The 26,751-nt window shown below is 41.8% G+C and overlaps 1 protein-coding gene across 9 annotated transcripts in view; it reads left to right on the top strand.

Annotated features, from left to right (window-relative positions):
* The first annotated feature begins 3,045 nt into the window (after positions 1 to 3,045).
* The window catches only part of LOC309339851 (uncharacterized protein), a 160,648-nt gene continuing 136,942 nt past the window's right edge, over positions 3,046 to 26,751 (top strand). For 4 of the 9 annotated variants that reach the window (XR_014155562.1, XR_014155564.1, XM_081858369.1 and 1 more), the window contains exon 1: positions 5,871 to 6,235. Coding sequence is in view for 3 of the 9 variants with exons in the window: in XM_081858369.1 (XP_081714495.1) it covers positions 6,051 to 6,235 (185 nt within the window). In the remaining 6 variants the exon portion in view is untranslated. Of the gene's footprint in view, positions 3,833 to 5,870; positions 6,236 to 7,614; positions 7,749 to 26,751 lie in introns of those variants that run through there. The other 5 variants (XR_014155559.1, XR_014155560.1, XR_014155561.1 and 2 more) reach the window with 3 other exon arrangements.

Genomic DNA, 26,751 nt, shown 5'->3' with positions numbered 1-26,751 from the left:
CTGGTTTTTAGCTCATTACTGATTTTAATCATTTTTGACTATTTTAAATAGTTTTTTTTATTTAAAAAAAAAAAAACAACACCCGATACATTCTTTTCATAAATAGCCTTGAGGTTTAATTACAATCAAGTGGTAAATATATCTTGTGAAATAAATAACTTTTATAAAGCTTTATCATGCCCATCCCCACAGTAAACTCCTCCCTGCATTTTCTAAATGAAAAAAAGAAAAACTCCAAATGCTTAAGCCTTTCCTTACACAACCAATGAATATTCAAAGTAATATTCAAAGTAAATGTAAAGGTAAAGGACCCCTGAGCTGGCGTTTGTCCGCAGACAGTTTTTCTGGGTCATGTGGCCAGCATGACTAAGCCGCTTCTGGCGAAGCCAGAGCAGCACACGGAAACGCCATTTACCTTCCCACCAGAGCGGTACCTATTTATTTACTTGCACTTTTTGGTGTGCTTTCGAAGTGCTAGGTTGGCAGGAGCTGGGACTGAGCAATGGGAGCTTAACCGTCATGGGGATTTGAACCGCTGCCCTTCTGATCGGCAAGCCCAAGAGGCTCAGTGGTTTAGACCACAGTGCCACCAAAACAGGCATCCTTCTTCATTTATGCTGTGCAGCAGGAAACACCTTGGGAGAAAAGCCCCGAAAAAGGACAAGTTGCATTTCTGCAGCTAGCAAATAATTAACCAAAATAAGGGACTATGTGATCATCTATTCCAAACCTCTGCAATGCAGGAATCTTTTGCTACATGTCAAGCTGACAGAACAAGCCAATAATAACAAACAGAAGCTCTGAGAAGTGAGGTTACAGGGAACCAGACAGAGGGCCTTCTTGGTAGTGGCGCCCGCCCTGTGGAACGCCCTCCCTTCAGATGTGAAGGAAATAAGCAGCTATCTTCTCTTTAAAAGACATCTGAAGGCAGCCCTGTTTAGGGAAGTTTTTAATATTTAATGTTGAATTGGTTTTAACAATTGATTGGAAGCTGCCCAGAGTGGCTGGGGAAACTCAGCCAGATGGGCGGGGTATAAATAATTAAAAAAATTATTATTATTATTATTATTATTATTATTATTATTATTATTATTATTAGCAAACTTTGGTAAATTAATCAAAAAGGTGTGTCCCCATCCCCCCACCATCTAAATCAACAGCAAAACTTTCCATCATTCTATCTCTGCATTTGGGTAAGAGAGCCCGAATGAGTTATTTCCATATTTTATTACAGGCGTAGGGTCCTAAAGTTTTGGGTTGCAAAGGCATTTCCTTCACAGCAACAAGAGGTGACTTAAGCAACAACAAATGTTACGAAAATAAAGAATTACATATTGAAAAGTTACATTGATTTCAAAATTACTAATGCTAATTATTAATTACTAAGCCTTCCTGACACAATCAACTGGCAGCAGCACTGAGAAGAGAACAGCACTGGGGGGGGGTCCATCGGCAACTTTATGCCAAGGGCTGACTATAAACTGGTGCCGTCCCATCATGCAATCTTTTCCATTTTGGTTCTGCAATAAGAACACCTTTATTTTTCAACAGCTTTCTTTGCCAATGACTTAATCAAGAGGTGTTCATTCTTCTAACACCTTGTTTTGTTTGTTCATTAATTAAAGGTTAACCCTGGGGTTCAGTGCTTTGGCCAAGACTGGATCCTGTCCCAAAGGGCAGAAGCAGAAATAAGAAAGGAAAGGAATTGGTAGAGTCCTTCTCTCAATTCACGGGCCTGGCTCACCACAGGAACTAATTGGCAGTGGAAAAGAAAGGACCTATTCATACCACAAATAGTATTAATTTGTGGAATTCACTGCCACAATATATGGTGATGACCACTAGCTCAGGCTAATTTAAAGAAACAATAGCCAAATTCATGAAGTAAAGCTATTAGGAATGTTATGCAGATAAAGCCTCAGTTTTAAGAAGCATAAATTCTGGATACCACATGTTGTGGATAGACAGAAGTGTGGGGCAGTTAGCACATGAGAAGAGCCCTGCTCAGTTACGCCAATCAGATGCAAGCAGGACCTGGGTGCTCTAGTGCTCTTCCCACTCTCTGCCTCTTCCATTTGTCAGTTACTTCCCATCACACACAACCCTTTACCACTATCACATACCATTCTATGTAATGGAAATGGAAACAGCTAATTAGCTCTCACAGTATCCTGAGATTCAGAGAAGCAGCTAGAACTGAAAGACCAAGGGTGGATCTACACACAGGAAAAAACCCTGCTATAAATAAGTCATAAATTAAATCGTTATAACAAAAGAAAGAAAAAACTCTATGTAAAACCACATAGAAAGGTTTTGTGCTCTACAGCACCATCTAGTGTTGCATGTTTATAACACATTTAAAACACTGGTGTTTTGTTTTTTTTACTAATGTAGCTCAGTCCCCAAAGAACATGGGCATGCACTGGAAGTAAGTAATCACAATATGTGAGACTGCAGAATGTATTTGCAGACGTTAAGCCAGGGGGCGTTAATTGGTAATTTCTCTGTGTTTTTGACTCACAAGCAAATCTGTAAGCACATCTTCTCTTTAAACCCGCCTTTTAAAATCCCAGGACAAACTTGGATACAGTTGCATTAGGATTATCAATAACGTGTTAAGCCAATTCTTCCCACAAAAGCAATTGCATTAAACTACACAGTAGTTTTAAGCAGTAAGATGTAAGATTAAACAGCATCAAAAATATTATTTTGATCCATGGGCTTTAATTTCATACAGAACATTCGCTTAAAACGAAAAACCTGTATGAATAAAAATAAATCCTCAAATCAGGATGCATAGTCAAGGAGCTATCTTGAATATAAGCAATATTCCAAAATGGTAGATTTTGAGGGTAAAAGTGGATCACATCTGAACATTAATACTGTATTTGGGTCAATTTGTTTCACTGGATCATTGTACTGTTTTTAAATACTAGAAATGCATTCTTCAAACTTGGGTTATAAAAAAAAAATTATACCGAACTACAGGCAGGCAGATGGCTACTTGCTTGCAGAGGTTTACTGGCCACTACTATTGGCATGGAAACAGCTTTTGCTGAATGCAAACATAACATTCTGATGTCATGCATGATGTCACCAACAGTCTAAGCTCTAAGTCCTGCCAATGTGAGAGACAGTTAACAGACCATCTCTGAACATGGTCAAGAGGGATGTTGATAGGAGGTGATGAAAGGGTTTTTGGGGGGCCTATATCAAGCTTTGGTGCAGGAAAAGTGTTTTGGACTTATCTGTCAATTGATCTGCCAACCCGTCCCAGGAGTGATGTTTGGAAGTGAGAGCTGGACCATAAAGAAGGCTGATCGCAAAAGAATTGATGCTTTTGAATTATGGTGCTGGAGGAGACTCTTGAGAGTCCCATGGACTGCAAGAAGATCAAACCTCTCCATTCTTAAGGAAAGCAGCCCTGAGTGCTCACTGGAAGGACAGATCCTGAAGCTGAGGCTCCAAGACTTTGGCCACCTCATGAGAAGAGAAGACTCCCTGGAAAAGACACTGATGTTGGGAAAGATGGAGGGCACAAGGAGAAGGGGACGACAGAGAACAAGATGGTTGGACAGTGTTCTCGAAGCTACCAACATGAGTTTGACCAAACTGTGGGAGGCAGTGGAAGACAGGAGTGCCTGGCGTGCTCTGGTCCAGGGGGTCATGAAGAGTCGGACACGACTAAATGACTAAACAACAACAACAACAAACCCATCAAAAGGCCTTGCCACTGACTTGCCACTTTCCCACAGCAAAGTCTATTCAGGAAGGCTTCTTCTCAAAGGAAGCAAAAGTAGAAACAGCCTCAGCTGCTTCCTATATATGAAAGGTAAGAGGTCTGTCTTAATGTTGTTGGTACTGAAAAAAGGGCTCACTGGGTATACATCGGAAGGGAGTGGGGTAACACAGTTGCTAGAGGACAGGGAGTGTCTCGTTGTCACCACCCCAAACTCCTAATCCTCGTGCTCACCCACCGGTGGCCCCATCCAGATTGGACCGTGCTGGTTGCACCCTTTTGGACATATTTTATTTTCGTGCCCCTTCCCCAATAATAAGCACCTCATTTGAGGTGGGAGAAAGCGAGGAAGACATATTATGGAAAAGGGCAGCCGTGAACAACACATGAATAACCCTAGCAGAGGAGATGGCTATAAAAAGGGGAGAATGTTTGGTCTGTTCCCTGGGTCCCTATGATTCCTCGGGTGGTATGCCCCCTTAATTCCACAGGGTTGGTATTGGATATGGGCTGCTCCAGGGGAAACCACATTACATGGCCTTAGAAAGATATAATCTGGTTTAATTGTACAAATTGTGTTAATTGGCCCCCGCCCAGGGGTGTAGCCAACTGTTCCAGCACCCGGAGCAGTGGGGGTGGGGCAAGCCTCGTACAGGCACTGCGGTGATCTGTGCATGGGGGTGCAGCGGTGATCCGCGCACGGGGGCATCACACAGGGGTGCTGCGCCGATCTGCGCACATTCTAAACCTGGTAATGCCAATTGCCAGCAAGGAAAGTTTTGCATCCATTATGGATTCAGTTGCTCAGCCCTGCTGCCCTGCCTAAGAGGACAACTATTCAGTCCCAGTCTTGCTTTAATATTCTAGCACAGCCTTCCGCTCAGTCCTAGGGGTACCATTATTTTGGATTTCAGATCTTGCTTCTTTTTTATTTTTAAACGTTTTGATTTTACCTAGGAAGCCCTTCACTGTTAAACAAATAGAATAGACCCCATTTCTGCTATGGGAGGGCTACTGTCATCACTCCCTGTTTGGCAATACCATCCTGGGTGGGCCAGTAGCACCCTTAAACGCTATGCATCTGAAGATGTTTGGGTGGGTTGAGATAATAAGACATCATGGGAGAGCAGAGTGGGGAAGAGTTTCTTAAGCAAAGGAGGCACACTATAGCTTCATTATATTTCCCAAATAGGGCTTGCTATATTCACAGACTAAAAGATGATTTACAAGTGCAAAATGAAGGTTAACTGCCTGACCTGGTCCAGCATTGTGTTATCACACTGACCAGTCAGAAGCCCACAAGCAGGACATGAGTGCAATAGCTGTATCTCTCACTTGTGACATTCACCTGATATTCAGTGGTATACTGTTGAGTATTCTGATTGTAAGCTTTCAAAAAGCACCTGGCCAGCTCCTGGTGGCACACAACACTCCTTGTGTGGTGATGCAACATGATTGGTAAACCCCTGCACATCTGAATGAAGTCTGAAGGAGGGTGGGGGGAAGCACACCATAAAACATAAAAATATGTACCATGGAATAGTAAATGTCTGAATAATTCTAGATGGTGCCAGGCTCATATAATAATATTTTTAAACAACTGGCTAATATGGGGAAAAGTCTGACCATTCAAGAGGTTTACTGCTGTGTTTAGGCAGGTGGCAATTAATATGGGGAATGGACTGCAAGCCCCGAAATGAAATCTCCTATTGCGATTATGTTTATAAAAGTGCAAGATAAGCACTTACCGGGAAGGAGAAATTATATGGTAGGACTGGCATATTGATGTAGATTACATCATTACCTAGAAATAAATGAAGCACGTGGCCTTCTTGAAGACGGCAATGTAGAGTAGCAAGAGGAAGCATTTTCCCACTGCATCTAAATTAGCCCACTGCTATATAATTTATTTCCAAGCAAGCTTCTCAGAAAGTAACATTACATTAAGGCTTCAGTTGCCATAGTGTTGATGGGAGAAAGTCCTAACTGGTCTCGGTCTCTCTCTCTCTCTCTCTCTCTCTCTCTCTCTCTCTCTCTCTCTGTGTGTGTGTGTGTGAAATCTCTTCCCCATTCTCAGCATCCCTGGGTAGGGCAGAAATCTAACAGAATAACTAAATAAAGCATGCTAACATCCAGCCATTGGTGACCTCTGACCAGTGATGTTGGCAAGCTTCAGAGGTGGGTTGGTGGAAAGAACCTAAACAAGTGTTTCATGGTTTTGAATTCAGAATCCCTTTGGATTTTGGCTAGGTGTGCAGAAATGCTTGCGGCATTCCAAGCTACTTCTGTTCCTCCCCTTTCCCCAAAATGAATGGGAGTGGGAATGATGATTTTAGGCCTTAATGAGGCTCAAAGCCTTATGAACAGGGTATTTCCATGGCAAAGGCCCCTTTGTAAGGACCCAGAAGCCCTAGCCAAACATCTATCTTTCATTGGGAACTTTCTTTGGGCTCAGTCGTTTAGCTTCCCTTCTTCCACTCAAACTGCTGCTGGAAGGTAAGTTTCTGGGGAAAGGAGGGGGCTCACAAGGAAGGGAGCAAATGAGCAACTGGGAAAACTGGGAACAGTGGAGGGCTGGCTGGAAGGCATTTAGAGCAAGACAGGCCTTTCTGAAATATCAGTAAAGAGCTAGAAAAAACATTTCCCCACAAATTCTCAGTGCCGCAGGGCAAACTCAGAGGGAATGAACATATTATGAATCGAGATGGAGAAAGTTCATTGATTTGTATTTGGGACCTAGGGAATCTGCAGACTGGTGTGTTATCGCAGGTGTATGCAGCAGCAAGCATTTTGTAATGGATTTTGTGTGGATTTGTAATGGATTTATTATTATTATTATTTATTGAATTTCTATACCGCCCTTCATCTGAAGATCACAAGGCAATTTGCAAAATGAAAACACAAAAATATATAACATAATTTGCACAGGACCATCTTTTCCTTCCCCTGCTCACATATTATTGACTCCACACTGACCTCCTTTGACACCTCCCAGGCTATTGTCCCCTCTTCCTTTTTTCCACAATGGAAAACACTTGCATTGTGATGCCATGCAAATTTGCCCTACTGGGCCAAGAACACAAATTTAATGAAATGCAAACTGCAACAGACAGACTGAGTTTGAGTGACGATAATATGATCAAAAGACAAGCAGGTACAGAACAGCAAACTACACCTCTGCTTTTGAGTACTTATTTTTCTCTTCTTTTCTTGTTGTTCTGGATGGTTACTTTCAAGTCCCTTAATTGTGTTATATGTATCTGTTTCTGACAGAGTCTAACCAGCTAATTATCCAAACAACCTCAGGTTTCTTTGTTTGCTAATTGAGTCAATCACTTGAATTCCTTGGTATAAGATTGTTGCAAAGAAACAAAGAGGTATAGGATGTTTGCGCATGACATATTCAAAGAAAATCCCCATTCTTTTGGAGTTTGGCCTAATATTCCACAGCTACTTGAAATCTAATCAATCATTCTTATTTTTGTAGAAGAGTCCATTGTTCCAGGTTGTTTTGAAAGTTAATTGAGAAAGGATCTGAAGCTTCTATGATAAGTTTGTGCTTTTAATTATTTTTTTTTAAAAAAACAAAAAACAGGACTTTGTCTCACTTTTCTGCATTTGTACTTTATACATTTCACCCTTCTGGAAAAGCAAAAGCAAAAAAGCCCCAAATGACAACATGAATGATAAGCACCAAACATTCTGCCAGCTCTTGATTTTGGGAGGCTCTTTAATGCAGGAATATTTCATAGCGTTCTGAGCTGCAAAGCGCAGCTCACCAAACTCTCAAATGCATGATTGGGGTAAGCAGATTTCTGAAAACCATCTGCTTTGCCATTACTACTTCCTCCTAATCAGACCAGTGCAAATTAAAATATTGAGGTAAACAGAAGAGTTAAGAAGCTCATTGTGGAGCTGTTAAGTATGGAGTAATGTTTTCTGTGATACTTTGGTGGTAGTTCAGAGAATTGTAGCTGAGTTAGTTCCAAAGAATGACTGGTGCGGAAAGGTGAGGTGCTTAACTTATTTTATATTTTTCTGTTACCACTGGTGCTATTGTTATCTGCTGATATTGCAGGCGGTGTAATCAGAAGGTGCTATTGCTGGAAAAGCATTGCACATATATTGGTATAAATAACTAATATATAACTGCAATATGCAATCAAAGTGTACATCCTTATATCCAGCTTTAGTCTTAAACCAACCATGGATACTACTGCATCAGTGAAGCAACAGAGAGAAATCACTCACTACAGATTTACTGTTGACATTTTCTGAACCATGCTTAAGATGCTAGACTAGAGTGACTGCATGCTAAGTATGGTCTGCTTAAGTGGGGATATTGAACAGTGTCTGCAAACCCGGTTAGAGTCAACTGTGGTTTGCATCAGTGTAGATGTAATGCTGAACCATGGCTAACAAAGTCAATGGCAGTTTTTATTCTAGAATAGGGAGGAGGGAATGAGCAAAGTCCTGGGTCCTGACCTTTTTACCATAGCTAAAAGTACTGTATTTTTTGCTCTATAAGACTCACTTTTTCCCTCCTAAAAAGTAAGGGGAAATGTGTGTGCGTCTTATGGAGTGAATGCAGGCTGCACAGCTATCTCAGAAGCCAGAACAGCAAGAGGGATTGCGATCCCTCTTGCTGTTCTGGCTTCTGAGATTCAGAATATTTTTTTTCTTGTTTTCCTCCTCCAAAAACTAGCTGCGTCTTATGGTCTGGTGCGTCTTATAGAGCAAAAAATACGGTAAGTACCACTCCCCTCAAAGTTTATGCTTGTGCAAGTTACAACAATTATACTGATTTTAAATCAGGTTTGGCCGTTTGCTTACTTTCTTTAGTTTGGGTTTTTTAACAGATGTGTGCCATGAAGGCATTTAGCAAGTGGAGCTCTTCCCCATAATTTCATCACCATACCTGAAGCAGCTTCACTTGCAAGAAAAAATGTCTGCAATCCTAGTTTAAAAACTAGTTGAAGTCTATAGCCCCAATTTTAAATTCCCAATTTACAGTTACCAAATCTCATTTTATTTTATCGTTTCCTTTGTTGTATATGTGATACTGCAACAATTTATTCAGCTGGGTTTGGGTTTGTTTGTTTGTTTGTTTTTTTGAGATAATTGATCAATTTTAAACTTAGTAAAAAAAATGAACATTTTGTCTTGAGTTGAGATTTCTGCATTGCAGTGGTTGGGCTAGATGACGCTTCCAACTCTACAATTCTGTGATTCTATAATTCTGTGCTACTGAGGAGATCCACATATTGGCCTAGTTCAGACATAGTGCTCTGCCATGGTTTAGTCACTAAACTTTAGTGTTACCAAACTGAGGTGTGGCGAATGTTGGATTCACACGCTGCTTCTTAGCCTTTGCAATTCCTATGTGCATGTGGGGAGGAGATCGAAAGCTTCCACTTTAAATTTTGAACAAACCGCAGTTTCTCATTATATCCAACCTCAGAAACCTGTGGTTTATGATGCGGTTAGTTATTAAAGCAGGATCTGAACGCAAGATTTGATCCTAGTTCATTTGAACAAATCACATTTAAAATAAACCATAGTTCCCCAAATTTTTTACATGAGAGGAGACTGTGACTTATTCAAAAGAGGAAGTAGATGCTTTCCATTTTGTGCTCTCATGCACAAAGGAGAAGGAGAGCGGAGTGGGGAATGAATAAGCCTGAAGCTAGCCATGGCTTGTTCTCAGAATGCCAAACCATGGTTTACCATTACAGTGGTATCTCGGGTTAAGTACTTAATGCGTTCCGGAAGTCTGTTCTTAACCTGAAACTGTTCTTAACCTGAAGCACCACTTTAGCTAATGGTGCCTCCTGCTACCGCCACACCACCGGAGCACAATTTCTGTTCTCATCCTGAAGCAAAGTTCTTAACCTTCTCCTCCTGTGAAGAGGCTGCATCCTAATGTTTTAGTGTTGTATCTTAATCTTTTAAATTGTATTTTAATCAACTTGTTTTTATTATTGGTTGTTAGCCGCCCTGAGCCTGGTCTTGGCTGGGGAGGGCGGGGTATAAAAATTATTATTATTATTATTATTATTATTATTATTATTATTATTATTATTATTCTGAGGTACTATTTCTGGGTTAGCGGAGTCTGTAACCTGAAGCGTCTGTAACCTGAAGCATATGTAACCCGAGGTACCACTGTGTGTCTGAATCAAGCCATTATTTGCAGAAGCTAACCCTAAGGGTGCTTTCAATAGAAGAAAGATAAAGCTTGCCTGTTTTGTCAGTTAATGTTGGAGCATGTTGCTCAAATTTAGAGAATTACATGGGCTTTGACAGTGCTGGTTAGTATATTCATTTACACTGTGTATTTCCACCTGACATCATTTGTCCATCAGCCTGCACAGCTCAGTTACACACAGTTGCCATCCCAGAATGAGCGCAAGGGTCTCTTACCTGGGTTGCTCCTCATGCTTCTAGTTTTGTGCTCTAGCCCCAGATTCATTGTGCATGATGCTGCCTTATTATTAAATGAAGTCCCTCATTTTGTAACATTCTGTGCATCTTTGGACTAACCGGCCAGAAGCAGCATGCAAAAGAGATGAACTGTCAAAGCAAACGAGCTCTTAAACGAATGGATATAGTTTTTATGAACCTGTGTCAATGAATAAAAACACAGCACAAGAGAGAGACAAAAAAAATATTTTTTAGGCAGTATCAGCAGAATGGCCTAAAAGGAGTGGGTTGTTTTTGTTTTTTCCCCCATTTCATCAAAGTTTTTAATGCCATGTCAGCAAATGTTGAGTCTTACAGAAGTTATGCCAAAAACTGCTACAGCATGAAAAATTAATGGGCTGTTTGTAAAACTGGCCAGTAAAGTGAGAGGGGAAAAACTCTTACCATATGCCAATGGAGATAGTACACAGGTTACTCCCTGTGGCGCTGTAGCATACCAATTCGGATGATCCGCAGTGGATTTGAAAGTAAATGGAAAAGCATTTCCAGTCCATAATTAACTGAAGTCAAATGACCATAAGTGCTGATTTGCACAAGTTCAAAATATATTTTTTTAATGTTGGTTATTACAGCCTCGAAAAGTAGGCATGGTTGCTACCTCCTGAGAAACCCTAATGCCTCCTCCAAGACTCGTGTAGCAAACTCATGCAGGAAGCAAGAGTAGCTAAATATGCATATTTTCAAATCTTCCTATGACATGCTGTGCATCATGCTGTTATATACTGCAAGTTAGCAAGAAGACTTATCACACCGGTGAATGGGTGGAGGGGGGAAGAAAATTAAACCGTGGCACTTCTAGAAGCTAAGGGAAAAGAGTTTTAATAATCAATATGCATACATTTTGTGTGTAAAGAAATGGCTTCAGGACACCTCTCTAACAATTTAGAATGCTGAATTCTCTTTCCACAAGTGCTCACCTAACTACGCCATCAGGAGAAGACTTGAAATGTGGCCTGTGGCTATCAGAACCAGGATGCTGATCATTGCAGCTCTTACAGTTGTACCTCAGGTTACATACACTTCAGGTTACATACGCTTCAAGTTACAGACTCCGCTAACCCAGAAATAGTGCTTCAGGTTAAGAACTTTGCTTCAGGATGAGAACAGAAATCGTGCTTCGGCGGCGCATCAGCAGCAGGAGGCCCCATTAGCTAAAGTGGTGCTTCAGGTTAAGAACAGTTTCAGGTTAAGTACGGACCTCCGGAACAAATTAAGTACTTAAACAAAGTACAGTGGTACCTCAGGTTATCTCCTGCAAAGGGAGCTCTATGAAGATAACTGGGGATTCAAGTTTTTAGAAGGCAGAGTTATGATACTCCCTTACAGGAACGTTTTTATTAGTTGGTCTGATTATAACCGCAGAAGATGCTTTCATTAGCATTGGCTGGGTTCTTTCTTTCCTTGCTGTTTAAGCTGTTATTTTTGATCAAATGTTTATCCTTAACTGGATTGTAAGCTTTCATCAATGCAAGTTTTAACCCAGAAAGCAGGTTGGTTTCAAAGCTAGGAAATAGAGCCATGTACAATTGACCCTTTGTAATTTTTTTTGCTCTATTTTGCAATGAGAGAAGCGAGGTAGGGGAATTAACCTGAAATCGTGCATTAGTTTCTTAGGGGTGGGACTTACCATTAGTAGTGCCAATAGTACAGCTTCTGTCATTTTCCTTAAGGGGTGTGGCGTTGTTGTTGCTGCTGCTGCTGCTGCAAGTGGAAACAGGAGAAGCTATGTTGGTTGTGTGGTTACCATTTGCAATTTTATGTACAAAAAGATGTCTGCCCTCTGTTGTTACTGATAGTCTTCTTAGTATTCTTAGGAGCCCATTGTGGTAACCAGTGTTAGAAACTGAGATCTGAAAGCTAGGAGCTAAACGGCACCTTAAACCAAGGGAAAGTCCAGGTGCACTTTTTTAATAACAAGAATACAAAGCTGAAAAGGAATGAACTGCAGCTTAAATCTTATGTTCATTTTCCACATGGTCTATTCCCCCCCCCCCAATAGTCTTAAGAGGGTCTCTTATGCAGTCTTCAGAGGGTAACTGGAAGAGGGGAGGCAGAAAAAGGTCCTCCTTTCCTTCCACTCTGCAAAATGCACCACTCTGCGAAATGCACTTACAACAATGGGAGTTCTATGATAAAGTGGGCACAAGATATAGGATATAACATTATGTTTGCTGACTGGGAGAAGTTGTGGACCACCGGGATTAAATTTATGGCATGTAATGCCTTAAGAGAGAATATTATGAAAATGATGTATAGGTGGTACATGACCCCAGTCAAGCTTGCAAAAATATATCATTTGCCCGATAACAAATGTTGGAAATGTAAGGAAACAGAAGGTACATTCTTTCACCTTTGGTGGACGTGCCCTAGGATTAAGGCCTTTTGGGAGACGATATATAATGAACTAAAAAAGGTACTCAAGTACACTTTCCCTAAGAAACCAGAGGCCTTTCTCCTGGGCATAGTCGGCCAATTGGTGTTAAAGAAGGATAGAATTTTTTTTATCTACGCAACAGCAGCAGCAAAAATACTCATCGCAAAGCATTGGAAGACACAAGATCTACCCACTCTGGAAGAATGGCAGATGCAAGTAAGAGAATATATGGAGATGGCGGAAATGACTGGCAGAATCCGAGACCAGGGAGAAGAGTTGGTGGAAGAAGATTGGAAGAAATTTAAAATTTATTTACAGAAATATTGTAAAATTTTTGAAAGTTAATGGCATTGAAATGAACTGAAGGGGTACTAGCAACGAGGTTAAAAATAAGATTGGATGGATAATTAGACAAATAAATTGGATATGAATTTGCTGAATTAATTTTTAACAGGGATACAAAAAAGGGAGATGTGAGGAAGTCAAGAAAATAAGTGAATCAAAGATGAGAAGTAAAAGAGGGATTTTTGTGTTTTTTCTTTTCTTTTTTGAAACTATTTTTTCTTTTTTCTTATGTAATTTGTATTTTTGTGTATCTGTTCTTGTTTTTTCTTCTTCTTATGTTTGTTGTTTTTTCTGAAAGTTAATAAAATATTTATTGAAAAAACAAAACAATGGGAGTTCTAAACGCTGGTGGTAACCCAATGAGAAAGTTCTGGTGCCTTGGCGTTATGTGACGCACAGGTTAATTCAGGGGTCAGCAACCTTTTTCAGCCATGGGCCAGACCATGTGGTGGGCTGGACTATATACCGTATTTTTTGCACCATAACACTCACTTTTTTCCTCCTAGAAAGTAAGGGGAAATGTCTGTGCCTGTTATGGAGCGAATGCCTGCGGGTGGTGGGGGGGATCTACTGCAGTCGTGAGCAGAGGATCCATGGTTCCCCTTCCTTCCCTCCTCCGTGGTTACAAAGCATGGATCCACATGGATCCTCAGGATTTTTGCATTGAGCTACTCCAAACTCACTGTCAGATCACATGTCTGTGGCCACAGCATGAACCACAAAAATCATATATCCACTATTTCGTTTAGAATATTTTTTTCTTGTTTTCCTCCTCTAAAAACTACGTGTGTGTTATGGTCTGGTGCGTGTTATAGAGCGAAAAATACGGGATATATATATATATATATATATATATATATATATATATATATATATTTTGGGGGGGGGGATGAACAAATTCCTATGCCCCACAAATAACCCAGAGATGCATTTCAAATAAAAGGACACATTCTACTCATGTAAAAACACCAGGCAGGCCACACAAAAAAACTAGAGATGCATTTTGAATAAAAGGACACATTCCACTCATGTAAAAACACGCTGATTCCCAGACCGTCTGCATCCGGCCCCTGGGCCTTAGTTTGCCACCCCCTGGGTTAAATTAATAACAGAGTCTTCTTAGTAAAATAATAAAAGCTTTACTGTGTTAAAATAAAATTGTTTGCAAATAACAGCACAGTGAACAGAAGATTAAACTAGCTTCAGAGCATACAGAGAGTTACTGAGTCACACAGTCTCCATTGAGCACAAGCTCCACCACAAACACACACACACTCACTGAGTCTTCCTGCAAGCAGATACAATACTTATACAGAGAATGAATCATCCTCAAGATGAGTCACAGTGATTCAGCATGCTAAATGATTCTGCAGCTTTTCAGCATTTCACAACATTTCTAGACTCCTTTGCTGCTTCCCTTACAGCTTCTGCTCTCAAGTACCTTTGTCACATGACATTATGATCTGGGACCCAGGTAGACATTGGGGCCCAGGAAGAATGTCAGAGCCCACAGCACCCACAAACCTAGCTTTTTATCCTCCATCTCTTTTCTTGTTTTTCATTTAAGAGCTTGAACTGCCAGCTTGCTAATTAAACCTTGAATAGAACCAGATGCAGGTGTGTTAGTCGGGAAATGTTTATATATTTGTTTTACACACTTAGTATAATGCTCGTTAGATAGAATCATAGAATCATAGAATCAAAGAGTTGGAAGAGACCACAAGGGCCATCGAGTCCAACCCCCTGCCAAGCAGGAAACACCATCAGAGCACTCCTGACATGGTTGTCAAGCCTCTGCTTAAAGACCTCCAAAGAAGGAGACTCCACCACACTCCTTGGCAGCAAATCCCACTGTCGAACAGCTCTTACTGTCAGGAAGTTCTTCCTAATGTTTAGGTGGAATCTTCTTTCTTGTAGTTTGGAACCATTGCTCCGTGTCCGCTTCTCTGGAGCAGCAGAAAACAACCTTTCTCCCTCCTCTATGTGACATCCTTTTCTATATTTGAACATGGCTATCATATCACCCCTTAACCTCCTCTTCTCCAGGCTAAACATGCCCAGCTCCCTTAGCCGTTCCTCATAAGGCCTCGTTTCCTCCTTGCACCCCCCACCGGTGAGATGAATATGCATTTTTTTGTCTTTTTTGCTGACAAGTTGGCCCCACATAGCAGAAGCGCAACTGGTCTTCACAACTTCAGAGTTGTGCATTCTCCTGATGCAGACAAGTCTTCATGTAGCAGATAGGGGAAAAGCAAGGTTTGGCATGAGGCGGAAGATTCGCGGATTTATGCTTTGCTCAAATACACCTGTTGTCGTAGTAATTTGGGAGCAGGCTGTTCTGACCAATTAAATTAGTTTTAGGGGCTCACAAGCTGCCCACACATTCAGTTATCCAATCCTATTGCTGAAAGGGAGTGTTCATGAGCTAATCACATAAAGAGGATATTACAAAAGTCCCTTGTAGTTTGTATTTGGGGTCTTGGATTTGGAATATTCCTCTGGATCATCCATTCTTACTGCAGTCTGCAATAAATTTGAACTCTTTCCACGACGATGCTGCCTTTATTTGGCTAAAGGGGACTGGGATATTTCCAGACCCTAATAATAATAATAATAATAATAATAATAATAATAATAATAATAATTTATTATTTATACCCCACCCATCTGGTTGAGTTTCCCCAGCCACTCTGGGTGGCTCCCAATCGAGTGTTAAAAACGATACAGCATAAAATATTAAAAACTTCCCAAAAAAGGGCTGCCTTCAGATGTCTTTTAAAAAATAGGATAGCTGCTTATTTCCTTGACATCTGATGGGAGGGTGTTCCACAGGGTGGGCTCCACTACCGAGAAGGCCCTCTGTCTGGTTCCCGGTGACCTCACTTCTCGCAATGAGGGAACTGCCAGAAGGCCCTCGGAGCTGGACCTCAGTGTCCGGGCTGAACGATGGGGGTGGAGACACTCCTTCAGGTATACAGGACCGAGGCCGTTTAGGGCTTTCAAGGTCAGCACCAACACTTTGAATTGTGCTCGGAAACGAACTGGGAGCCAATGCAGATCTCTCAGAACCAGTGTTATGTGGTCCTGGCAGCCACTCCCAGTCACCAGTCTAGCTGCCGCATTCTGGATTAATTGCAGTTCCCGGGTCACCTTCAAAGGTAGCCCCACATAGAGTGCATTGCAGTAGTCCAAGCGGGAGATAACCAGAGCATGCACCACTCTGGCGAGACAGTCTGCGGGCAGGTAGGGTCTTAGCCTGCGTATCAAATGGAGCTGGTAGACAGCTGCCCTGGACACAGATTTGACCTGTGCTTCCATGGACAGCTGTGAGTCCAAAATGACTCCCAGGCTGCACACCTGTACCTTCAGGGGCACAGTTACCCCATTCAGGACCAGGGAGTCCCCCACACCCACCCGCTCCCTGTCCCCCAAGAACAGTACTTCTGTCTTGTCAGGATTCAACCTCAATCTGTTAGCTGCCATCCATCCTCCAACCGCCTCCAGGCTCTCACACAGGACCTTCACCGCCTTCACCGCCGATTGGTACAGTGGTGCCTCGCAAGATGAAAATAATCCGTTCCGTGAGTCTCTTCGTCTAGCGGTTTTTTCATCTTGCGAAGCATCCCTATTAGCGCTATTAGCAGATTAGCGCTATTAGCGGCTTAGCGGCTTAGAAAAAGGGGGGGGGGGAAAAACTTGCAAGACTCGCAAGACGTTTTCGTTTTGCGAAGCAAGCCCATAGGGAAATTCGTCTTGCGAAGCGCCGCGAAAAACGGAAAACCCTTTCGTCTAGCGGGTTTTTTGTCTTGCAAGGCATTCGTCTTGCGGGGCACCACTGTACATTCCTGAGGGGGGTCTGAGGAGGGGCTTGGTCCCTATTTAAGGGATGAGCTGACTTCCCTTCAGCCACACCAGGGGGCTCAGCCCTATATCTCAGGTAGAGAAGGGACTTCAGGAATGGCTGTATTTTTCTCGCTTTTCTCCCCTGCAATAACAAAACATTTCTGCTTCTGATCTTAATCTTGTTTAGCCTTCTCCATTCCCATGTGCGCACTATTTTCAGGGAAGGCAGGCTTAGTTCCTTTGGGAATGGGCAATTAAGAAAAGGGCAGGAATGTGGACCAGGATTCATTGCTTGGATGCTTGTTTATTGCCCGGAGCACCAAATTTGGCTGTTAAATTTTGCCTGCCTGGGTGATTATACCAGGTGGCACTTTCATTGGCCTTATGATGCCATGGCGGGCCTTATTCACCCACATCATGGGGTGCATGTGACTAGGAACTGAGGGCAGACTTGGCTGTATGGCCATTATTTTTGAAGAATTTTCATGGCATCTCTTTCTGGAGAACCAAACTTTTGTTGGAAGCAGAGCCACAGACATGTTCCGAGGCCGTTGGGTCATATGGCTTTGGCATCGTATTTGAGGAGAGTTGGTGCACGCAACTTGGCTCAATCAGATTTGAACCAAAGAGGACATGAGAGTGCAACTCAGCAATGCTTTGGATGTGCAATGCAGAAAGAGCTCCCTGGTTTTCCTTTTAAATTTTGAAACGAGATTGTCTTGTGTGGTTTGTAAAATAAACGGCATTTGTAAAAAAAAACAGAACTCCTCTTCTTAGGCTTGATAGGATGCAGCCATATGTCTTGTTTGCCTGGGGAATTTTCTCCTTGAGATTCCCCCTCCCCCCTTTAATTTGGTAGGAAGCAGAACATCATAAAGAAGAAATATAAAGATGCTGTAATTAAGACATGTGAAACATCCTTGGCTACTTAGCAGTCTACATTCTCATGGCACTCTTAATCTGACTAACTCACAAGTGGAATTAAGCAAAATCACAGCAGATTCCACTCAGTGATTCCCCCCCCCCCCGAATTCTTTGTAGGAAGCAATAGTGGTAAAGGAAATTTAGAAGTTGGCTCTGCACCTCAGTTTCTCGGATTCTCTCTCCTCCCCCCGCCCCCCCCCCCGGTTAGATTTATCTCCACTGCTCCAAAAAGGAGGATCCTTCTAAACTTTTAGCTAAGGTGATTGTTGCTGCTACTAGCCACCAGCTGCTTCTTGATCAGTCTTAGGGTTGTGGTTATGTTTCGCCTAAAGATTTCAGGCTTCCCCTGGTTCAGGGGAAATATGCCCATTTTGAGGAATGCAAAAATAGGATTGATCAGAGTAGCAGAATTTCAGGGAGTCGGCACATGGCCCAAGCATGGAGAGCTGGAAAAGGCTTTATTTGGCCTTTGGAGATCCAGATGCTCCTAGCTGAGGCTGCAACTCCACAGTCATGAGGAAAAATATAGAAGTAAATTGAAGATCATTTTGGGTAATATTTTTTCACCTATAGCTCAGATCTTGTGAGAGTTGCTGGAGCCAATAAAAAAAAACACAGCAGAATTAAAGCAGAACAGGCAACATTCTGAATAGTTAGAGCTCTTTATGTGTGTGTCTGTCTGTGTGGTTAAAATAGGACATATAGTTTGACAAACTTAGGGATTACAGTGGTGCCTCGCAAGACGAAATTAATCCGTTCCGTGAGGCTCTTCGTATAGTGGTTTTTTCGTCTTGCGAAGCAAGCCCATTGACAGCTTAGCAGATTAGCGCTATTAGCGGTTTAGCGGCTTTTAGTGGATCAGCTGATAAGCGGCTTAGGGCTTAGGAAAAGGGGGGGGGAGGGCGAAACCCCCGCAGGAACTCGCAAGACATTTTCGTCTTGCGAAGCAAGCCCATAGGGAAATTCGTTTTGCAAAGCGCCTCCAAAATGGAAAACCCTTTCGTCTAGTGGGTTTTCCGTCTTGCGAGGCGTTTGTCTTGCAGGGCACCACTGTATGTGACATGCTCCCTCCAAAAATAAGTCAAGAATTATTTCTGTATGGGCAGGAAAGAGGGACAGTTGGTGGGAGGGGCAAAACACCATAGTAATCTCCGAGCCTGGTCCCAGGGACAGCAGGAGCAAGTGCTGCTGGTAGGATTTATAGGCCCAAAATATATGTACAGGAATATAATGTTTAGAATGCCTACTTCACAAGTACCCTAGAGAACTTTCTGTAAAATTTCCTTCTGACTTCTTTTTGTTATTGCATTTTCAAAATTACATATACATATGCATAAATCTTCTTCCACTCCCTGTTAATTATATATACTATATTCTTACTTACATACATTGAATTTCCCTTTTCAAAGTACTATGACAGTCACCAAAGAACATTTCCCACCATAAATTTCTTTTTCTCCGTTGACTTCCTCCCCACCTCCTTACGGCTTCTTCATACTCCCTTTTATCCAAACTGTGTTGTTTTACACTTTATTTATTGTCATTAAAAAGAATGGTTCATCCCTGACTACTTTCTCCCTTTGTGAAATTTCTTTTCAGCCCCTCTTAATATTTTTCCTCCCCATTAGACAACATGCTTGCGTAAATATCTTTCAAAACAATCCCATTCCTTTTTATATCTTTGGCTCGATTGATCCCTTATTGCCTCTGTCATCATAGCTAATTCCATATATTCACACACTTTGTTTTGCCACTCTTCCTTAGTTGGTATTATCTCTCCTTTCCAGTTTTTTGCTATTAATATTCTGGCTGCTGTCGTCATGTAAAGGGAACACCCTTTTTTTATCCGTTGAGATGTTTATAGTCATAATGCCCAATAGGAAAGCTTCTGGTTTTTTACTAAATGTTTGCCCAAACATTTTTTTAATTTCTTCATATCCCATATCGCGTCCTACACGCGAGTAGGAATCCGGCAGAGACACATGCCCGACTGGCATGTTGTCTCTCTCTTGGTCGGTCAGAGCTTCAAATGTTTTCTCCAGCCCGAACATCACAGCGACTGATACCAAGAGGCATCAGCACACTTCAGGATTCTGCAGAGTGTTGGCAGTTCGCGTGACTCACTCAGTAGCGCAGCATTTTGCTAAACTACTTTATTTACACATATAAATAAAATCCTTCGAAGACAGAGGTCCTATGGCTAGGTCGGGATGGTATGGGGATGAGGGACCAACTCCCTTCTCTTGCGGGGGACCAATTAGTGCCATTGCCTTCCGTTAAGAGTTTGGGTGTAATCCTTGACGCCTCCCTTTCCATGGAGGCGCAGGTTACAGCAACAGCCAAGGCAACATTTTTCCACCTTCACCGCATCAAGCAGTTGGTCCCTTACCTTTCCCGCCCCGACTTGGCCACAGTAATCCATGAGACGGTCATCTCCAGGCTCGACTACTGTAATTCGCTCTACGCGGGGCTGCCCTTGAAGCTGTCCCAGAAACTCCAGCGGGTGCAAAATGCTGCAGTGAGGCTCCTCACGGGGTCTCTGCCATGGGAGCATATTCACCCAGTGCTTTTCAAGCTGCACTGGCTCCCGGTGGAGTACAGGGTCAGATTTAAGGTGCTGCTTTTGACCTTTAAAGCTCTTCACGGTCTAGGACCCTCGTACCTACGGGACCGCCTCTCCTGGTATGCCCCACAGAGAGCCTCAAGGTCCATAAATAGCAACACCCTAGTGGTCCCGGGCCCTAAGGAAGTTAGATTGGCTTCAACCAGAGCCAGGTCCTTTTCAACTCTGGCTCCCGTCTGGTGGAACGCTCTGCCTCATGAGACCAGGACCCGGCAGGATCTGATTTCTTTCCGCAGGGCCTGTAAGACAGAGTTGTTTCGCCTGGCCTTTGGCTTGGAGCCAATTTGATTCCCTCCCTCCCTCTCTCTTTTTTTTCCCCCCCTTCTCCTGCGATGAGGCTACATTTTAATATTTTAATGTTCCATTATTTTAATGTTGTATTTTATTTTTGTTTTTAAGTTGTAATCATTCATCTTGTTTTTATTATTGCTTGTAAGCCGCTCTGAGCCCGGCCTTGGCTGGGGAGGGCGGGGTATAAATAAAAAATTATTATTATTATTATTATATAATACACTCAGAGCATTCTGACTTAGCTCCTTCCCCTTTCTCATCAGACAGCAAAGAGAAAGAAACAAATGACAATAGTCCTACATCACGGAAACACAGTAATAAAAACATCCTGTCTCCATCACTTCTCATTATGTGGAATGAAAACATACACTGTCATGTGATAAAAACAATCCCATAACTGCAAGCACGGGGCAAGAATCCTAACATCCACCACATATGGATTAGGGTTCCCTCCCCTTGGTTGCATCTCCAACATGTGTTTGTATTTGTCTTATAATTTTTTGCCAATTTATTAGGTGTCACATACCACCTATAAACCATTTTCAAGCAATTTTCCTTTAATGAATAGTATGCTGTGAATTGTAAATCTTTTTTCCATAATCTTTCCCAGTCTTCCATTTGAATAGGGTGTCACCCTTCCTTCTGAAATGTTTTAGAAAAGGTGATGAGCTACTTCCACTTGTTGTATTAAATGATCGACTGCGGCAGAAATGCACGGTGATTTAAGCAGTGCAGCACTTCTCCAAAACTGCAAACATTTTGTTATGGGAAAAGAATGGCTGAGCCTCGTAGATATTCTCCTTTCAAATGTGAATTTGAAAGAAAACAAATTCTTCGGAGAAAGAATTCAATATTTTTCAATGGAATATGACAGAAAATTGAAGCTTCAAAGCCAATATCTCTTTATAAAACTAAGAATTGCATCTAATAGTTGTGCAAGTGGAAGGAAACTCAACCAACTCCTCTGGAGACCACCATACTGCCCAAAAAACCCTTTCCAGGGGGTTAATGGGTCCCCTGACTCACTTCTGTGTTGCATGGTGCTGCAGTGGGATCAGAGCTGACCTATCCATGAGATGGGGTGAAGCAGCCACCTTGAGTGACGAAAGACCCCAAGGCAGTGCCCCTGTGGGTACCCCACAACCCTCCACCACCCACGGAGAAGCGCTGCTGGCACTGGTACCAGTTTCTGATAAGATCTCCCCCAAATTGTGCAAGGTCTCACTGAAATCTCACAAGATCTCATGAAGCATGCGAGATCTTGTGAGATTTTGGCGAGATCTCACCAGAACTGATCGCTGCTTTGCACTCCCGCCACACAACCTAGTTAAGGGATGCTGTGGTGTGGGTGGCACAGCAGCAAAACTAGGAAGAGCGATCTTATGCTATAATAGTAATATAATAATAATAATTTATTTTTATTTTTATTCTTTTAATTTTCAAAGATCTTTATTGAAACTTAACATATATACATAATAACCAAAATTCCCAATGATTCCCTCACATAAATATAATATCTGAATTACAAGAGCTGCATAATTATACGCTTAATTATAAAACCCACCACCCACCCTCTACTTCCCTCCATAGCAACTCGACTTCTTTATATTTCTTTCTACCTTTTCCCCCCTTGCATTCTATAATAAATTATTTATTATTCTATAATAAATTATTTTTGTTAAATTCTGATTTTTCCTTCTTTCATTACTGGTTTTGTTATTGCTTACATTTTTTAATCGAAGCCTATTAACATGTCATTTTTAGAACAATATTTTGACATATAATCTTCGAAATACTTTCACTCCATTCTTAACTTTTGATTTGATTGATATCTTATATATAATAATAATTTACTATTTCTACCCCACCCATCTGGCTGGGTTTCTCCAGCCACTCTGGGCGGCTTCCAACAAAAGATTAAAAATACATCAAAATATCAGTCATTTAAAACTTCCCTAAACAGGACAGCCTTCAGGTGTCTTCTAAATGTCATATACAGTCATACCTCATGTTACGGATGCTTCAGGTTACGTGTTTTCGGGTTGCAGACTGTGGGAATCCCGGAAGTACTGGAATGGGTTACTTCTTGGTTTCGCTGCTCATGCATGCGCAGATGTGCCAAATTGTGCCGGCACAGACGCAGCACTTCAAAATGCCAACGCTGCAGGTTGTAGACGTGCCTCCATCACGGATTACGTCCACAACCCGAGGTTCCACTGTAGTTGTTTATCTACTTGACAACTGAAGGGAGGGCGTTCCACAGGACAGGCGCCACTACCGAGAAGGCCCTGTGCCTGGTTCCCTGTAACCTCACTTCTCGCAGTGAGGGAACCGCCAGAAGGCCTTTGGAGCTGGATCTCAGTGTCCAGGCTGAACGATGGGGGTGGAGACGCTCCTTCAGGTATACTAGGCCGAGGTCGTTTAGGGCTTTAAAAGTCAGCACCAACACTTTCAATTGTGCTCAGAAATGTACTGGTAATGCTAGCAGAATTTCCATTTGTACAAGAACCCTCCACCTCTCTTTCACTGCATCTCTGTTCAGCAGTTCCCACTGCTCCAGATGGTCCCTTAAAGAAGAAAAGACTGATTCTGTGACCTGCCTTATGCTCATGCTACCATTGGATCTAATGTCTGAAGCTCCACTGGTCCATCAAGATTTTTTTTAAAAAAATCAAAATATCATTGGAATAATGCCTTTATTAGGACCAACCCGAAAATGACAAAATAATTAGCAATCTTTGTAGGACTTTTTTTCAGACATTAAACAATGACTCTGTGTGTTTGTGTGTGTGTGAGAGAGAGAGAGAGAGGATATGTCACACCCTCATTCTTTTAACAATGTCATCTGTATACCAAATCAAAAGCAATTTATGCACCCCTTAAATTTACATCCAGAAATAATTCAAAAACAATAGCCGCTTTAAGTGTGACTAATGAATAAAAGCCCTAATAAAATAAGTAATTCTCTGACTGACTTAACCCAGTCATAGTTGAAGTGCAAATCTCCTATGAGCACTGAATTGTTCAGAGGTGGAATGCCTTCAGACATCAGATGCTGGGACAAAGATCAGGGAGAGTTCATTGCCACCTCTGGGAAAAGAAGGCTGGACTAGATGAAACATTTGTTTAATCCATCAGGGCTCCCGTGTTCTTAGTCTGGCGTGCATCCAGAATATGGATTCCTTAACATCCCATCATAACCTCTGCAAGTAGGCCGAGAAATAGTATGATGAAATGAAGAACAGTTTTGCTGGGTATTCAGCACTGACCATATTCCCACTAAGCCGCCTCTTGACATTCTTCAGGACAGCAAGACCATGAATTGTTGATTTCAGGTCAGAAATAGTTGGGATTTCCCACAGCTCTTTTTTTTTTTTTTTTTTTTTTTTTGCATTTCAGCTATAAACAATATAGATATTGATGCTAATTTATTCCTTTGATCTTCAGAACAATGCTTTGTAGACTACCCCCGGAGGGAAATTGGTCATATATGCAAATTCCCTGAAGAATTGTTATGCATTTGCTTTGCATTCTTTTACTTGCTAATTAGTTAACATCTTTGTCCTATAACATAGTTTTGATCTATATTTGACATTACAGATGTATGATATTTGAATTTTAATTAAACAATGCCATTTATATTGTCTCTCAAACTGTCTTCCATGAGTTACCAACAGAAACAGTGAATCTTGGACATTGTCATACCATCTATCATCTGTCTATCCACCCACCCACATACGCCTTTTTTGCAATCCTTGGAATGAAACATCTTCTTGTAAGTTATGTCCAGCAACTTATGTGAATTTGCTAAATAAGGCTTGAACAACTTGTGATCCATGCTAAATTTTGGCCATCTGCCCATTTATCGTTTCCTGCCAAGTTCTTAATACCAACCACCACAATACACACACATTGTTCTTGCAGTTCTAGAAAGGCAGTCAAAATGTTAAGGTTTATCCGTTCTAACCCTGATTACCGCACTCTAATAATCCTAAGAAGGGCGTTTGGAAAAGGCTCTGCTGTGTTTACTTTTTGGTGTTAGCTTTTATGTTGTACACATCTCTCCTATTTCTTTGTTGAGACTTGTTTTTGGTTGTTGTTTTTAAATAAAAAGACAATAATCCCACAGTGTTCCTCCATCTCTCCTTACTCAAACTTTTGCTGTTGTTTAAAATTGCCATTTTCCTCTCACTGTCTCCCCACCGCTGCTTTACTCAAACTTCTGCCATTGTTTGGAACAGCCATTTAGGCTGCCCCACGTGAGGCAGTTAAAGGATGCGAAGTCGATTTGAGTGAGACCTTGGATGACATCGTTTGGAATAAAAATTGGTACACTAAGCTGCTTTTCTCTGTATTGGTATGAGATAATTCCACTAAAATCATCCATAGATGGTACTATACAGTGGTACCTCTGGTTAAGAACTTAATTCGTTCTGGAGGTCCGTTCTTAACCTGAGGTACCACTTTAGCTAACGGGGCCTCCCACTGCCGCTGCACGATTTCTGTTCTCATCCTGAAACAAAGCTCTTAACCCGAGGTACTACCTCCAGGTTAGCGGAGTCTGTAACCTGAAGCGTCTGTAACCTGAAGCGTCTGTAACCCGAGGTACCACTGTACACTGGTGTGTTCATATGTTCATATGTTCATATGTTCATGATACCATTAATCAGACTTGTTGGAGAATATGTGATGCTGTTGGCACATATTACCCACATGAGGTGGGTTCCCCCCCGTGTGGCTACCGGTACTTTCTGAGCACAAAATCTTAAGGAAATTGGAATCATTATTGGCTGTTCAGCAGTCCTAGACACCAAATTGTTTCTTCTTTTTTGTAGCACGGCCCTCCTCTGTCAAAATACTATTTCTGTGTGCATCTTCTGTTGTTTCCAGGAACTTCTGTATGCATCTTTTAAGAATGCAAGTAAAGAAAAGATTAGTAAAATGTATATTTGTTCCTAGATCAGTCTATACCAAAGTTTTATCTCCATGGAATTGCTCTGAATCATGCTTCCTTTCTGCATTGACATGTTCAGATCCTCCTTGTAGTTATCTATAGACAATATGTTCAGCATCATGTTCAGCAGCATCATTGGCTACAAGCAGATATTATGTAATCCTTTCAACAGCAGAGGTGCAAACCTCCTACTAGCCAGCATTTCAAAACACTTTGAATGGTGGTATTGAAGGTATAATCAGTGCAATTCACATTATCTCCAGCCCCTGTATTTTTTTTTCACCTATAATAATACTTCTTCAAAAGCGAATTCAAAATATTTGGTTTGATCTTCCCTACCAGCTTGCTAACAGGAACGCCATGAAATGTTTTAGAAGCTAAACAAAACCTTCATTCAAAGCTTAGTAAGTTTAATGATCTAGAAACAGGAAAAGAGGAACAGTGATGAAGGCAAAAAGAATTGTACAACTCATATCCGTGAGGACAGAATCAAGGCTTTCATTATTATTTTTGTTGGATATACATAATTTGTCTAATTTGGTGTGCTTTTATAGGCTAGGCTTATACATCTGTCTAGTCCTCCTATGTTACTCGGACAGGGTGAGAGGGAGATGTACCACCAGAAAGCTAAGTGCAGGCTTCCTCAGCCTCGGCCCTCCAGATGTTTTTGGCCTACAACTCCCATGATCCCTAGCTAGCAGGACCAGTGGTCAGGGATGATGGGAATTGTAGTCTCAAAACATCTGGAGGTCCGAGGTTGAGGAAGCCTGGCTTAGTGTGAAGTGAATGTAATGGGCTGTGTTTGGAAAGTTTGTGAACTTTGCTGTGATGGTTGGCTTGGAAGCTGGACTCCACAAGCTGAGGATCAGGCTGTCCACGTTCTTTTTGACAGACATTGTGATCTTTGAATGTTAGCCAAGCTCAAAGAGGTAGGACTACTGCAAGAGATGGTGTAGGCTGGTGACTGTGGCAAAAGGGGGCCAGTTGGGGGAAGCTTTGGAACATGGGAAAAGGTATTGCAGTCCTGAAGCTGGCATGTAACATTATTTCCGCCCAGCTGCTTTTTGAAATATGGCAACCCTTGAATTCTCCGCCTTGAATTCTCCCCTTATGGAGTAACTGATACAACTTTGGCTGGATCATGGCTATTCTGCTTCTTTCTGTGGCTTGTAAAG

Source organism: Podarcis erhardii, assembly GCF_964252035.2.
Source record: "Podarcis erhardii genome assembly, chromosome: 4".
NCBI classification, from domain to species: Eukaryota; Metazoa; Chordata; class Lepidosauria; order Squamata; family Lacertidae; genus Podarcis; species Podarcis erhardii.
Note: the sequence above shows the minus strand (reverse complement) of the source record. Positions and strands in the feature narration are given on the sequence as shown.